At 37.7% G+C, this 16,049-nt stretch overlaps 1 protein-coding gene across 1 annotated transcript in view; it reads right to left on the bottom strand.

Moving 5' to 3' along the window:
• Positions 1 to 6,085: 6,085 nt before the first annotated feature.
• LOC124282395 (S phase cyclin A-associated protein in the endoplasmic reticulum-like) overlaps positions 6,086 to 16,049 on the bottom strand; it is a 113,959-nt gene continuing 103,995 nt past the window's right edge. The window contains 1 exon segment of the mRNA XM_046718367.1: positions 6,086 to 10,302. Within this exon segment, the coding sequence (XP_046574323.1) occupies positions 10,205 to 10,302 (98 nt within the window). The 3' untranslated portion in view covers positions 6,086 to 10,204.

Here is a 16,049-nt window from a genome sequence, read left to right as displayed (position 1 = left end):
CAGGCAAATTGTCGCGTCCATTATTCAACGTTGCAAATACATTACGAGCGGGTGTGCCCGAGGGGACGAGATGCGAGCTGGGCCGTCTTGGGCTGCATGTATAGCAATGTATTGACAGTGCCTCTCCCTCCTAAATGGATTCCGTTCTCCACACTGTTGTATTTTCTAACGAAAAGCGGCAACACGGTCCGCTGTAACTAATTTGATTAAAGAGCGATCGATGGCGGGCCAGTGTAAATGCATTGCGTCGACCCTGCACCGGGGCTTTCTCACGTGGAATAATCGCCGTTTCTTCTTCACCCACGAACGGAAAATGTTTAGCGTCGTTCAGCTAGCCTTGTCCGCCCGACGACTGCAACGACAATGACGTCATGGGTGGTCATTACTTACACCAGGGGCGTCTTCTCGGCCTCGACGGTGTCAACGCTGCTTTTTCAGTCCCAATCATCATCGGGTGTGCTGAACTTTCACGACATCATTAATAGAACTTTTTTAAATTTTACCTATGGTATTTGTAGGCCGACCACACAAAAATATTTTCTAACATGTTGCTTCTACTAAGAAAAGGTGATGTGAAAAAAAATATCTTGTTATTCACCTTTCTGGAAAACATTATTTAATTTTGAAGCGGTAGCCGAAAAAACAATTGTCTCGAAGAAAATCCTCACCTTGTCTTTAGACAGCTGATAGATAAATTATGTTCACAAATAAATATTTTTAACATAAACTCATTTGGACTTTGTACTTATATTAAAATATTTATGAATGCAGACTTTATCTCGTCACTATACGGCTGAAATAATGCCGATGTGACGTATAGCCCAACCCAACCCTAATAAATATTGCTTGCAGTTAGAAGCACTGGGTCAAGGCATGCTTTTGTTTTAACTGGGTGTCCAGTTGCTGCAATGACCTTGAGTGAAGAAAACTTCACTTGACCACGCCGTCATGGTTTTCAGAAGCGTTCATGAAACTGGTTACTATTATTTTGTCTTTTCAGCACAAGCGTTAGGACATTGAATCTACCACAGAGACATATAAGTTAGAATGAGGCCAGAACATGTATGGGGTGGGGAGGGGGTATAAGAGGAAATATATTCAGCGTCATATTTTTGCTATATGATTGCACGCCATACTTTTAAACACATTATTTCCTTGTCAAAACATCCTTGTTCCCTGTTTTTCAACAACTTCTTTTCATCGCACCCACTGACCTTTCTAATTAAAATCGAATCGTGACCATATACAAAGCGAATTCAGAATTGAAAAGGTCCACCCATCCCAAACTGTGTGTGAACTACCACACTACTCACACAACTGATAACGGTATTTTACAACCAATAGATGACAATCTGGAAACTTCAAACTTGTCAAGGGAAAAGTCAAGGAAATTCGAGTGTGAAGAGTTTACATTGACTATGAGAGTTGACGTCCCTCGCTGCCAATTGTGAGTTATACAATGCGCTATAGATGGAGGCGGGAGGAAGCCTAATAGCTGTGTGTGAAATCCTCAAAGACGACCGTGACTGCGTTATCTGCTCCGTCGTCTGCTTTATTGAGATACAAGCGATAAGCGTTCACTGCAGACATCCCTTTTCTTCCACAATACCGTCTGTCGTCTGCTGTTTGCTCGCTAATGATTGCCGGCGCAACACGATCCCTACCCACAACTCTCGCCAACCTCCCGCGAGACTTGACAACGTTACCCGTCCTGCAAGCCAAACATTGAGTATAAACGTAGGAAAAACCCATTAGAAATTTACTCGCACCTTTAAGACCCTCTCGCGTCAGTACTTGACCGCTACACCCGTATATGAAATACTATAAAATACAATGAAATTCGGCACCATTGACAGCGTTTCAAACACATCTCTCACCCAACTCAGCGTCGCCATTAGCGATGGCGGACGGGTAGACGACAAATGCGTTCATGTTCCTTACAATGGTGGGGCGACAACGGACACGACCAATGGCGACACCCCGGATGACACGTGCACAACAGACACAGAAATTATTGTCTTTGGTACTAATTATGATATTTGTGAAAGCGAGGAATCGTGTCGCACCTCACCTGCTTCGTCAGTTCACGTCCGGTTTGAGGACTTGAGTGTCTCTGTGCTCGAGCTACAGACAAGCCGGGTGTTTTCTTTCATTCAAACGTAAGGGAGTGATGATAATGCTAAGCTGCAACTCCAAATTATCATTGTCTGGATCAAGGTACCGTTAAAAACTTAAAGGAAAGTGTTCATTAATGCGCAGACACTTTTCCGTATCCATTGGCCGTTGATTACTGATAACGGTGCCATTGCCAACTTCATAAACACCACCTACATTAAACACGACCCTTTTCGGGGTTTTGTCCAAAACACTGCCGGTGATAAAAAAGCATACACATGAAACTTTGAGCAAACAAACGATGTCAAAGCGTTACTAGGCTGAAAACATTCTCCGAAACACTGCTAACCTAAAACCCAAACAGACAGCTATATGATGTCATCAAACACATCACCATCACCATCGAATGGTATTTTTTGTTTGCTTCACTCCCGTCTGCAATGAGTATATACTTTCTTAAGCCCGGCTGTTTATATTCCTTTTTTTAAATTATTGTTTGCAAGGAAGACCAAAACGGCATTGTATACAAAATTCTATAAAATGGTTGTCAGGTTTGATGAAGATGACGTTAAGCATTATCAGCCATATAAAATAACGCGGCGTAACCCTTACAACTTTTTATGTCATATAAAATATTTTATACACAGCGGAATACCACGTCAAGTGATATTTTGTAAAATCTTTAATTAAACAAAGAATTCAAGAGCAAAAGATTAAGAGTTGAAGACAACACATCCCCTGATGTACACTGTAAGCGTTAACGACTTATCTGCCCATGTGCACATGTTACCGAAAGTACAAATATAATTGAAACTGATTCCGGAATCCTGCTAATTCAACACAGTGACATTTTTGGCAGCGTCAACACCTCCCAACTCGACCACCACGGTCTCAAATGACATAATCAGTCACACACGCGAAATACGGCATATGGAGCTCCATAGAACCCTCTTCAGAATAACTCCATCGCCAGACTAAGCCTAAGAAAGAAAACTGTCAATTGTTATTTTCAACATCAAAAGCTATCTAGAGCTATTCTTTTATTCTTTCTGACAAGGGCGCGTAGCGACATGTCATAAAGCGTCCCACGTCGAACGTCATTTGGCCTGAATATGGCAAGGAATCACAAGTAGTGAAACGGGGTTAGCAAAGGTTACGGAGAAGGTTTTCAATTCGATGCAGCTGCATCGCAAGTAATGCTTTAATCGCACAGGGTGAAAATTGAATTGGTTTCTTTTGCAAGTACTTATACCAGCTTGGTCTGGCTTCCTGGAAGCTGTCTTTTACCGTTTGAGACGTCATTGATTCCGATTCCTTAAAATCCGCGGCAAATCGCAACAGAATCCTGCTTCTTTCTGGAGTAGACCCACCCACTGCGCTCTCACGAAGGAGAATAAAAAAAAACAGAAGTGCTACGCCCCAAGCAGCTATAGGTGGACTTTGGAGAGATAGGATTATCATCCACAGGACACTGCGTGCGTCATATTGTCAGGCGTCCGTGAAAGATAAAAATGTTGGCAGACCTGTGAAGCGGAGGTAATGGTATACAGAAGTCAACATTCCATAATATCATTGTTTTGGGAGATGAAAAGCTGGGAGCTGAGACTGTCGTGTTTGATTCTAGTTCAGGATTCCGTGAATGTTGGCGCCGCCAGGGAATGTTCGCTCGTGACATGCAAGATGGATATGAAGCAGACGACAACATGCGCAACTGACGCAAAACCGTGGGGAATGTCCCGGATGCATAAATAGCTCCATGGGTCATGTACCCGGGTTCTCAGACCGAACAGAAATAAATTCCATGATGGGTAGCCGCGGTTATAGCGATGGTATTAAGGCAACTAAGGGAAACTTAAAAGATAGGCAACGAAATAACACTGTATCTCGTTACTGGAGTCAATAGGCTACCATGACCATCATTGGCATCAGGAACTCGGAATCAACCGGATGGGTTCGGTTATCTGGGAAAAACTTCGTGAAAAAGAAACATTAAAGTAAAACAATTAGAGGTAATTAAGCGAAACGGCTGATGTTCCTCCTGCTTTTTTGCAATCTTTTCCGGATTTTGCACTTTTAATTGAAGTTTCAGAATGATTGGACCCTAAAATGAATCGCTGTCTCTATGATTGTATTTCGGGGTTCTTGTACGACCACAACAGAGGTCAGTCGCCGGATGCGGACACATCATGGTTAGTTTATCACACATATTTGGGGGCAGCTGCACAATTCCCTTTCTGTAAGAGCAAATGTAATCTCCGCAAAGTGAAAAGTCAAACAGGCCAAACGTAATTTTGAATGAAAAATGTAACTATGTGAAAAACAGTTGTAGAATATAGGGACAGTGGTTCGTAGTTACGTGCACAGTTCCAGTCAAGATCTATACCTTGTAGTTGGTGCCTTTTGTTAAAAAGAAACATTCTGCTTGTTAAGAGAAACAATTAAACCATACATAACTTAACATAGCAATTATTGAGTAAATAGAAAATCAAAGTAGGTCTTACGTGAATTGATTTAAACTTGCTACGACTGCAATGTGACACCCTCTTGGCAATAATCTCAGGAGGGTTTTTTTCTGATAGGAGAAATCTGCAAAGAACCGATTCCTTAAATTACCACCCAGGCTCTTTATCTGCACTTGAGCGAATCTGACCGTTTTCAGAATTTGTATTTCCCTCTCAGCATCCACATTCCATGTAATGAAACAGTCCATTATAATGTCAGCTTGTATTAGCTCGGGACGAGCGTGCGTTTTCGGCGTTCCGTGACCTTTGCCCAACCAACAATGCTCCTGTCATAAAGCATAGCGCATGAAGACGTACCAGTCTGCTTTGAGTACGAATTTCAAATGATCAACTTCCAGTGGTCTTGTAAAATATTTTCTAAAATATAAAGAACACTGCTTGCTAAATTATCTGTAATTTTTCTTCTTACGCTCGTTTCCATCTGTGAGAAACAGATGTCCAAGGGACATCGTATGCCTTTTTGTGTAACACCCGGCGTGGCTTCACCAAGACACATCTAGACGGTTCCTCCCGAACGATCGTTTTAATATTTGCATGTAGGATCGAATTTAGCGAAAGGAATCGAATTGAAATTCCTGATTTTGTCCCCGGTCACTTCTTAGATTGGTCATTAGCAGAGGAGTAACTGCCTGTTCTTTCCTAAAACGTATCCAAAAGATCTATATTCTCTGCACCTTCAAATGCAATTTCCGACTATAATGCATTACGGCTCGTCAAGAACCCCGTATGGCAACATAAACAAGAAAATAGTCATCAATATCCCCCGCAATGGCAAAATACTCTTCATGTATATGTCTACGAGTTATGATTATGTCAAATGTTTTGGTGTGTATATAGAAAAATGGAAGGAGAGTATTGAAAGGTTTTTAAAGTTCTGCTCCAGAAAGGAGCACAACCATCAATTTCAATCTAAGTCAAACTTGTTGCCATGGAAAGGCCAAACATATTTTATTCAGAATTCCAAAACTACCAAATGGCACCAGTACACCACCAGATGTATGTATGTGCCAAGTTTGGTGAAGAAACACTGAACGGTTTTAGAGTTCTGCTCCGGAAAAATGTGCACAGACGCACGGACGGAGTCCATTTTAATACCTCCTGCAAAACGTGTTGTGGGGGATAAAAAGTGTTTTAGAGTGAGTAATTACAGCTAAGAAAGGTTAGGGGGATTATGCAAGACCTACACTAAAAATATGAGTGTAAAATTTCACAAAATTCGCTTTCCAAAACCTCAGGTCATTACCTCTGTGATTGCAAACCAGTAACTGGTATGAACTAAGGATTCACCAGGTACCTCCAATATCACCCTAATTCCAAATACAACCTCCAACCACCTCATGACTGTTCCTGTAGTCGCAGCTGCAGTATTTGCGGACGGTTCTTGAATAAAACTAGACAGTACAAAACAAGCAATAGACCTTAACACAAATAACTCACACAACTTCTGATCATATTTTTGTAATAATTTATTATCAGTTGTACAGCATGGCCACGTCACAACCAGCACTGTCCAGCACAGAAGGGACATTCAAGCAATAGACATGAACAAACCAAATACTGTTGCAACAAAATCTGTAAAAAAGCAAGACAACAAGTACACACTTACACTGTGAATGTTCAAAGTTATATATCACAGTCATTGTTTGTATTCCAACATTCACCTCCACTGCACTCTCCAATGGTGAGGCACAGCATCCACAATACAGACAACATGGACCTCAAAAACATCAAGGAAATGGCAACTGTGACGAACTGTGCCATAAGCATTTAGATCAAATTAAAGTATAATGATATACTTTGCCAACAAATCAGTACATATTAAGACAATGGTCAACAAGGTCAGTGTGAAAAAATACTAATACTAAATACACGTTAATATGCTTTGCTCACTCTCATATAAGGACTAAACTAGACTGGACGTTGCACTTCCAACACACAACAGGGTGGGTTCATAACACATGAGCACACATACATAACTACGAAAGGCAGGTCAATACAAGTGTCACTCACATCGAAAACAAAAGACAAACCAATCAAATTGCTGAATCAAGGATTAATAGGTTATTTTACCATAGTCAAGTAAAACAACCTAACCATTTGTCAAATACACCAAAACAATATGAAAGGAATGTGAAGCCAGTATACAAAGATGCATAGTAAACAGTTTTTAGACATCATGAAAGCATACAAAAATCAAACAATCAAAACATATTATGTAGGTGTTCATTGGTAGATATTCTTTACCTTCAGTGTGTACACATATACATCATGGACATCCAAGAGATGAGTATGAGGGGTAATACTGACAATAATATCAAGTTCAGTAGGGTTAAATAACCATATGTACTGAATACACATAAATAAAATTATACACATATGCAAGCATGGAGATCAATAGAATCCTATTACCATAACAAAGGGAAATTAATACAGAACTAAAAATCAAGACTTACATGTAGTTCCATCAAATAAAATGTGTCTCTGGGCCATGGACAGCATCCAATTATAGCAAAATCATTCTAAAATAAAATGTACACTTTTTGTTGCGCATAGATCTATTGATATGTGTTTAGATAAAAATGTACACTTTGTGTTTGGCCTATTTCTTTTGATAGGCTTTCAGATTAAAAAAAAAGTACTGTGAGTGTTGGTCCTAGTTCTGTTGATTGCTTTTTTGCATACTTTTCTCCATCTACTCATAAAATAGATCAAATGAAAACCACTGGTAATCACACCACACTACTAATAGACACACATGAAAGGGTTGGAAAATAGTTCAGATCATTACAGAAAAAAACATAACATCAGAAACATTTAGCAAACACAGATTTACTTGAAGTTCCAAGACTCAACACACAGATCACAGACTTAGGCAAGGAAGACCAATGAATTGCATGGGACATGCTTGATGACAGAGAGATGGAGATGTAGCTCTTGCAGAGGCAGAAGCTCAGTCCAGAACTGATCAGCTGGACACTTGGAGTGAGTGAGTTCACACTTTATATCAACATGGGGATTCGAACCCGGGTCTTCATCATGACGAGCAAACGCTTTAACCACTACGCTACCCCTCTGCCCCAGGACACTTGGCAACAACTTCAGCACCTATTCCTAAATATATCCATGAGAAAAAAACATTTTTTTTCTGAAATTGTATTCAGTGTTCAAGTTCTGACAAAACACATTTCTTTTCAATGTCATCCACCTATAATAATTTCCACTGATAGTTTAGTGTGCATCGGTTGGAGTCTGTTTCAGTGTATGTCTGAAAATGGTTGTTTGGTGGTGTTGAAACATTTGAACATAAAGAATTATTGACCTAATCTGTAACTGTTTCATAGCAATAGTTTTTTGACTACCCTTAAAGAAGTCATCTTCATCTTCTTTGAGTCATGAAATATGACTCAGTACTTGCAACCATCAACTCTTCAGTTAATGGTGGTATCTTACATATTCACAACTTAGAAAAATGTCAGATGTTATTTCCAAAATGAACCAGTACACTGAAGTTGAATGCATAATAATACATAGAAGGGATAGAGCTTAACCTCTTTTCAGGTAAACAATAGTTTCTGCAACATCTGAAGAATTCTATACAAGATACATGTATAAACAATATTTTGTCGATGTTTCCTATAGTGATATTGTTGCTCGTTGAACAAATGGGATTTTTTAATTTAAAGGATATCAGCAATTATGCCCCAAATCATTTGGGTCGACTATTAAAGATGTAAGTTAGCACCTTGGTTCAGAGGACAATGGCTCATGTTGAACATCAGGGTATACTAAACACAACACTATCAGTATAAAAGTGTACTGTTGCTTAAAATATATTCTGATTTCTCAGGCACAAGTGCAGCAGGAAAATATACCCTAATGAAATTTCATAATTTGATAACACAAAAAAATGAAACTTTGGGCCTTTGGTAGTACTTTTCTTCACACAAATCAATGAGTGAATGAGTTGTTTTATGCTGAAGATAGTACTTTATTAGTTCAATCACAATAGCCTTTTTCACACAATTATCAATGCAACTTCACAATTTCTTTGAAGTGAATGCCTGAGAAGAGACCATCTTGCAGCATCTCCCTTCAAGCCTTACTATCATTCACGCTGTCAATAGGATACGTCAGTCATCAATAAACCTTAATTAACAGCCTGAAATTAATGTCAGTGAAAGAAAATCAACTAGAACATGTTCACTGTATAAAAGACAATCATATGTTGAGCACCATTTTCTATTTGTTAGATTCAATATCAATTTTGAAAAAATATATTATTAATTTGATATTTTATATCTTTAATAAATAATAAGCAAGTGTTTAAATCATTGCTTTCATCAAAAGTTGAAGTACACAAACCAAATAATTAAACTGTTATTGGAGTAATTAATAAGCATATATAGCTATACAGCTACAAAAATGCTGATTTAACATAAAACAGTAACTCACTGATTTCCTTTAGAAAAACACATTGTTAATGAATACCCTGTGACATGAAATTGTTAAATGTGTCAATAAAGGTAAGTACCCAATAGGAATATGATCCAGTGCCTCCAGTCCAATAATAACTCATAGTGCAAAAGGATACTATTACAAGTCATAAACTGGATCTACCTATCAACACTTGTAATATAAAACAAGACAATACAATTAACTTATTATTGACTTCAGCCTGCAATGTCAGCAATGAAAAGTACAGTAACAAAATGTTAAGGAAAAAGAAAATGCCTTGCCAAGGTTGATTTTTGTCAAAGTGAGAGTAAATCACAAATGCATTCATACAGGTATACAAGTACTCTTTGGTAGCTAGTCATAATGATATTGCTCATTATAATTGTTACTGTACAGAGTTCATCAACAATTTGATTTGTGCTTTATGAAACATGTGATTACATCATTAAATCGGCAGTAAAGATTGGATAGCATCTTGACATAAACAGCTAAACCAAAACATCAGGAGGAATAACTCACCTTGTCTCTTGACCTATACACATTTATTGCAGTATAAGTTGAAACCTGTCTTAGCCAATCCAACTCTAATTGATAACAATCTCACCATAGTTCACGTCTATAAAAAGATTAGAAACTTGTGACTGTTGAAAAACATGTTTCAAAAAGGCCAGTTACCTGCTTCTGTTAGGTATGTGACAAGACATAAAATAATTTTCTTTGGAGAATTAATGACACCCTAGACTCATAGTATTGTGTCTTTGCTATCAAAGACACACATATGACTTATCTATACGGCACCTAAAGTTGAAGACCTGTCATCACTCTCCACACACTGTCATTTGTCATACAGTCGGGCTGAGACTAGAGTCAGTGACAGCTAAACACTCTGTAATCAGTGTCAGAGAAAAGCAACAAGGACATGGATGTCAGTGCTGTGTATATGAGTAATGCATTCCCTGACATCAAGTCATACCACAGCTCACAGGGAATCAGTCTACAGTACACAGCATGTCATATCAGCACATTGCCTTCAGCACCAATAGACCTGATACCCACCAGCATCCACATGTAAACTCCCAATGACAGTGGTGCCAGCACTTGGGCCCCACCTCCTACTCCACCTTGAAGTACTCCTGGGCAACTGTCCACTGTTCTGGGGGGAAGCGGCTGGCCAGGGTCATCCTTAACTCTGTGTCACGGTGTTCTTTGTCTGTTAACATAGGGAATATGTACATTCAGTCACATTCAAGATGATATAAGTTTATTAAACATCATTACAGTGGCAAAGCAAATAGGCATGCCATAGTACTAAAACCCAAACTAACAAAACTGACTGGACTTACTGAAACTGCTTAAATTCAGATTTTATAAAATACATATATATCAGATGTAATGATTTAACTAAGTATGTTTTTCTATTAAACATTGAAAAAAGGGGAAAAAGTTCTTAACACATCCCAAAGAAAACTTTTATCTCAATAAAATATACCAGGTATATAACTTTGTATAGCTGAATACAAGAAAACTGATATTTAAATGTCTTTTATACCCTGGAGTAGGTGAGTGAGTGAGTTTAGTTTTACGCCGCACTCAGCAATATTCCATCTATATGACGGCGGTCTGTAAATAATCGAGTCTGGACCATACAATCCAGTGATCAACAGGATGAGTATCATTCTGCGCAACTGGGAACCGATGACATGTGTCAACCAAGTCAGCAAGCCTGACCACCCGATCCTGTTGGTCGCCTCTAACGACAAGCATTGGTTACTGAACATCAATTCTAACCTCGATCTTCACGGGTCCACTGGAGTAGGTGTGACACTAATTTCACATTAATCTCTAAGGAAATACTTTGTATCATAAATCAAAATTCCTTGATTAGCTAAATAACATCAGTTCTCCCTATATGTACTGCCCATAATTCAGAGTTGCTTGTTAAACGGACACACTTACTGTACAGCCATGGCCTTATCGCTCAGAGCAAACGAACTACTGTACTCAAAAACTGCTATGAAATGATATGCCCATATGGATTTATGAAACTGTAGAAAGTTTCTACATAAAAAGAAATTGATATGAGTTATCATAATTTACACATGATTAGAATTTACAAACTATGTATTCATGAAAACATGGTTATTGAAACTGCACAAATTTCACTTAGTTAACGTAAATAACAAACTGTCCATTTAAATCATTACGTTCTGAATATCATCATTTTCAAATATTATCTTCCTGCCTTGCCCAGCAAATGAATATATACAAAGGTTGTTATTATGACAATCTATCTGCTAATAAATCTTAAAATGTGTGTTATTTGATATGTTAATTTGTTTTTATAATAGTGAGCTATCTTTTTATAATAAGCTGATGATGGCCATGATTAATGCATTATTCAGATCAAGACCACATGGAATAATTTGGAAATTTAATCTGCTGTTTTTGAGACGTTTATTTTGCTAAGCAGAAAGGCCCTCTAGGTTAAGAGCTGAGTTACTTTGTGAAGAAAGAGTTTGACTGATGGAGAGATGTTTACTGATGCTAATCAGCCCCATCCCATGACATGATGACACTCAATGCTAAACCCTGGAATTCCATTTATCATTTTTGGTGTAGCATATTTCTTCAGCTACCTTGGTATTCATCTACAAAGAATCTATTTTAAATATTTCCTGAATGACAAAAACAATCTCAAATGTAAATGTAATTTTCAATGCAGCAATATTTAAGTTTTTATGATGTTTATCATTTCTTTTTAAAAGACCATGTTCCTGCATATGGATCGATGGAGTTAGTGTGACAGGAAGGCGTCAATGGTAGTTTGGTTGGTTGCAAAAGGACATGAAATTTACTACTTTACACAACAAAAATTTCACACGCTGCAAAACTATCAGTTCTGAACAAACTCACATGTTCATGAAACTTTTCTTTTTTAAATACTGGAAATTCATAATAATACACTGTGTTTGAAATATAGGCCTGTTCAATCTGGATTTGGTTTACTTGTAAAATATCATTGCAGTTATGTTTGGGGTCATATTTGTTCATAAACTTCTTTTAAAGAATATTAAAAAGAACCTCCCCCAACTCTAAAATTCTGAAATCCTAGGAAACAGTGGAAGTATTTGACTTTGTTAGCATGTGAAACTATGCCAGGATGTCTACAAGGTCAAAGATGGATGTTCTCATCATACCATCACAATACCACTACAACAGTTGTACCGATATTACAGCAACTTCACCAATGCAACAGTAAGAAAGACCCCAGGAGTAACCAGTTGTGACATTGTTTAACCTCTTTAACTATTGTGGTTGGGAATATACACAAGGTGGAATTATACTGAGAGAAACAAATAAAGGAACACAGGAAAATTCAAATGTTCCTTTAAGGTTTTCCAGCTTTCCTCACCAGCTTTGAATAACGCTGTGGGAGGAAATCTAAGAAAAAAATAATGGAACACTGCCATCAAGTGGTGTTCCCTTATTTGTTTCCCTCAGTATATTACTAGCAAATGTGCACTGAAACCATGCAACAAAATTAATTTCAAAGAACACACTCATTCACTCCTTGAATGGAGGAGCAGCAGGCATGAATGACAATTTTGTTTGGTTGATATGGTAGCCATGGCCTGAAGTCACATCCTTCTATAGATCATCTATGTAAAGCTCTGATTAACAGACCTTCTCTATGTACAAATTTCCTAAAAAATTCAACATGCCAAGGCCTTTTGTTCAAGGGACAATGACAATACAATTGTTTAAAGGACATGTTCTGACAGTCACTGCACAATATGTTTGAATGTTTCAAACCATACTCAATACAAAACTTTGTCCTGTACTTTTCTGACTTGAATGAAGCTAACCACACAGTTTACCCAGCCATGGTCTCTAATGGAGGTATAGATGTAAAACAACAAACCCTAAAGAAGATATGATTAGATTAGGAAAATATGTGCCCCCTGCTGGCCACGATGTTGACAATCTGCTCCAGCCAAATGAAGAACACATACACACTTGATGATGGACTTGTGTTTTGCAAGTGTGTCAGGCGAAGCGCTTCATGTTCCAGGATAATTACAATATTTATGTTACACCCTCCTACAAACAATCTTCATGACAAGATCTCTATCTGCACACTCATTACTTCCAAGGAGTCATCTGTTCACTTTAACAGCCATCCTAGCACTGACAGGAAAAACCCATTTTTAGATGCAGTGTTTTTTATAAAAATATATAAAAAGATATGTAAAATGATAATGAGAACACACTTGCGATACAATATTGCACATGCTACAAGGGTATTCAAGGTTTACTAGTAAAGTTCTTAATCTTAGGACACCTTGATAGTGATTTTTATGGAGATAAATGGCATGAAGACAATCTGGTACAATTTCATTTTGAAGATTAGAATTACCTAAATGGAATATCCTAACATCTGGGTTAAGACAAGGAGCCTCTGACTTTCATAAAAAGTTAATACATTGTGATGTGAGTAAATGAATGAATGGTACTTTCTAATCATAGTCATGTATGTAATTTGGATCCTAGTTTCTCTCAATGTCTACTTTATCACAACAATCACATAATTATGACTTTGAAATTACATTCAATAAATATGTCCACTATTAATCCAATATACATTTCACAAGCAATCTGTTTAGGATGGTAATATTATCTTAAAAAATGACGATTAAAAGACAACATTTCTCAATTTGATTCATACTTTCTCAACTTATTCAAGCTTTCCAAAATTCCAACTGAACAATAACCAAAGAAGTCTGCTGTCGGCCTGCTGTCATTGATTTACCCAGTCCTGACAACCCTCACCAACATTTCTGAGGTGATTCATTGAGTTAAAGTGAAACTTGTCTTTCCAAGTCACACTCTAGAAAGTGATATGCTGACCACAGCCTTGTTCGGGCATCTCAAATCACAGCCTACAAACGGACATCCTAATCACGTAGGGCTTTCCCCCAGTTACAGTTAGTTGTCAAGAAAATAGCAGCCACAGAGCTTGATCGACTTGTGGCCAATTTCTGTGTCTTTCTGTGTGGTGCTTTCAGTGAGGATGGGTAATCTCTAGTCTGTAGTATGTTAAATTGTCCAGAGGTGTTTGCTTTTAACTGCCAAAAAGGTCACTTTTCATAAAAGTTTAAAATATTAATAAGCCATCATGTACTTCTAGTTAATAAAACATCACTTCCATACTTTGACTATAATCATGACAGCTCCCTTAGATCTTATAGTTATCCAAGTCTCAGATTGTAAAAGATCTTTACGACAGAAGCTACAAGCTGATGCACAACATTTTCATTTTTCAGGACTCTAACCTGCTCACATCTTGTACTACAATTCCACTGGTCTGTGTTGAATAAGACCATTGCAGCATATCATCCTCTGATGTTGATTACATTCATATCATATTCACAAGAAAATATGATATAACTACAGTTGAAAGGCCTTGATCCTTTTACATAATTCAATTGACATATCATGTGGTTGGTTTTCTGTAGAAAGTAATAATATAGTCCCATGCCTGTAAAGGAAACCATACCTAAGATACTGCCAATGGTATAGTCATGTTTTATGAAAAGCTGATGGCAGGCATTAGCCTTTGATTATCCTAGACAGAAGTCTTTTCAAAGCAAGGTCCCATCCTGAAGTGGTAAATGTATAAATACTTGTTTCTCTCACTCTTTGACCTTGACCATTGATCTTTCCACCATGCACCAAAAATAAATCTTCATGGCCATTTGAAAGTAGCAGTATAAGAAGCTCTGATGTCAACTATCTTTGTGCACTTATATAATACAGTCTGTACAACAACATCCTTCACAAATGGAAGAAAGGATTTGTCCTTCACTACAGTAAGTACAACTATGTCCTATATGTGTTTATGTTATGTACGATAAATATGAATGACAGAAATGAACTTTTTCACTCCATATGTGATATTCTGGATGTAGAAACTTTTGTTAAGATCTGGGATCAAGATGATGATGTTATTCTTGCATTTTTACTTGGTGGATGTCCAATAGCGTGCATAATGGAACTAGAAGGAGATGTATGGGCAAAAGTAATAATTAATGTAAGCCATTTTATAAGGAAATGGTGATACTTCTAAAACACTTGTATGTATGTGAACATTTGTGACTCTATCAATAATCTATCTTAATCATTTCACGTAAATATATATTATTACCACACATTGTAATCTTCATTCAGTTGGATGAAATAAAGAATATCTATCTATCTATCTATCCTGGTTAGAACTGGGGCTTGTCATCTTGTCATGAGAAATACCTAAAGGGATTGAGGTCAGACTCGTTGACTTGGTTGAGGCATGCCATCACATCCTAAATGCCTAGATCAATGCTCATGATGTCAATCACTGGCCCAGACTTACCTTTTCACAGTCTGTTGTATTATAGCTAAAATATTGCTGTGAGAAGTGTAAAACAACAAAGTGGGGGTACAACGGTGTGCTTTGCTACAGTAACTTAATGTGTTCTTCACTAAAATAATTAACCTATTTTCCACTATAGCAAGTACAAATGTGTCCTTCACTACAATAACTGAATATGTCCTTGGCTACTGTAACTTAAGCTGTCTATTTTCCACTATAGCAAGTACAAATGTGTCCTTCACTACAATAACTGAATATGTCCTTGGCTACTGTAACTTAAGCTGTCTTTCAGCTTTGACACTGTCTAAAGGGGCCTCCTTCACTGGCTTGTAAGTGGGTGAATGAGTTTGGAACTGCTTTCTATCTATAGTTTAGTATTGTAGCACAATGTTACATGTATATGTGAGGGGTGAAAAAGCCACATGAATCTTGCATGTTAATCACTTTGAGGACAGGTGACAAACCATGAATCATAAAAGGTCAAATCTGGGATTCAAACCAATGTTCATCAGTTCCTAGCATGAGCAAGCAACTCCACACAGCAAATT

Source organism: Haliotis rubra, unplaced genomic scaffold (assembly GCF_003918875.1).
Source record: "Haliotis rubra isolate DU_JTF1 unplaced genomic scaffold, ASM391887v1 Scf3, whole genome shotgun sequence".
Taxonomy (NCBI): Eukaryota; Metazoa; Mollusca; class Gastropoda; order Lepetellida; family Haliotidae; genus Haliotis; species Haliotis rubra.
This window is presented reverse-complemented; position numbering and strand designations above follow the sequence as displayed.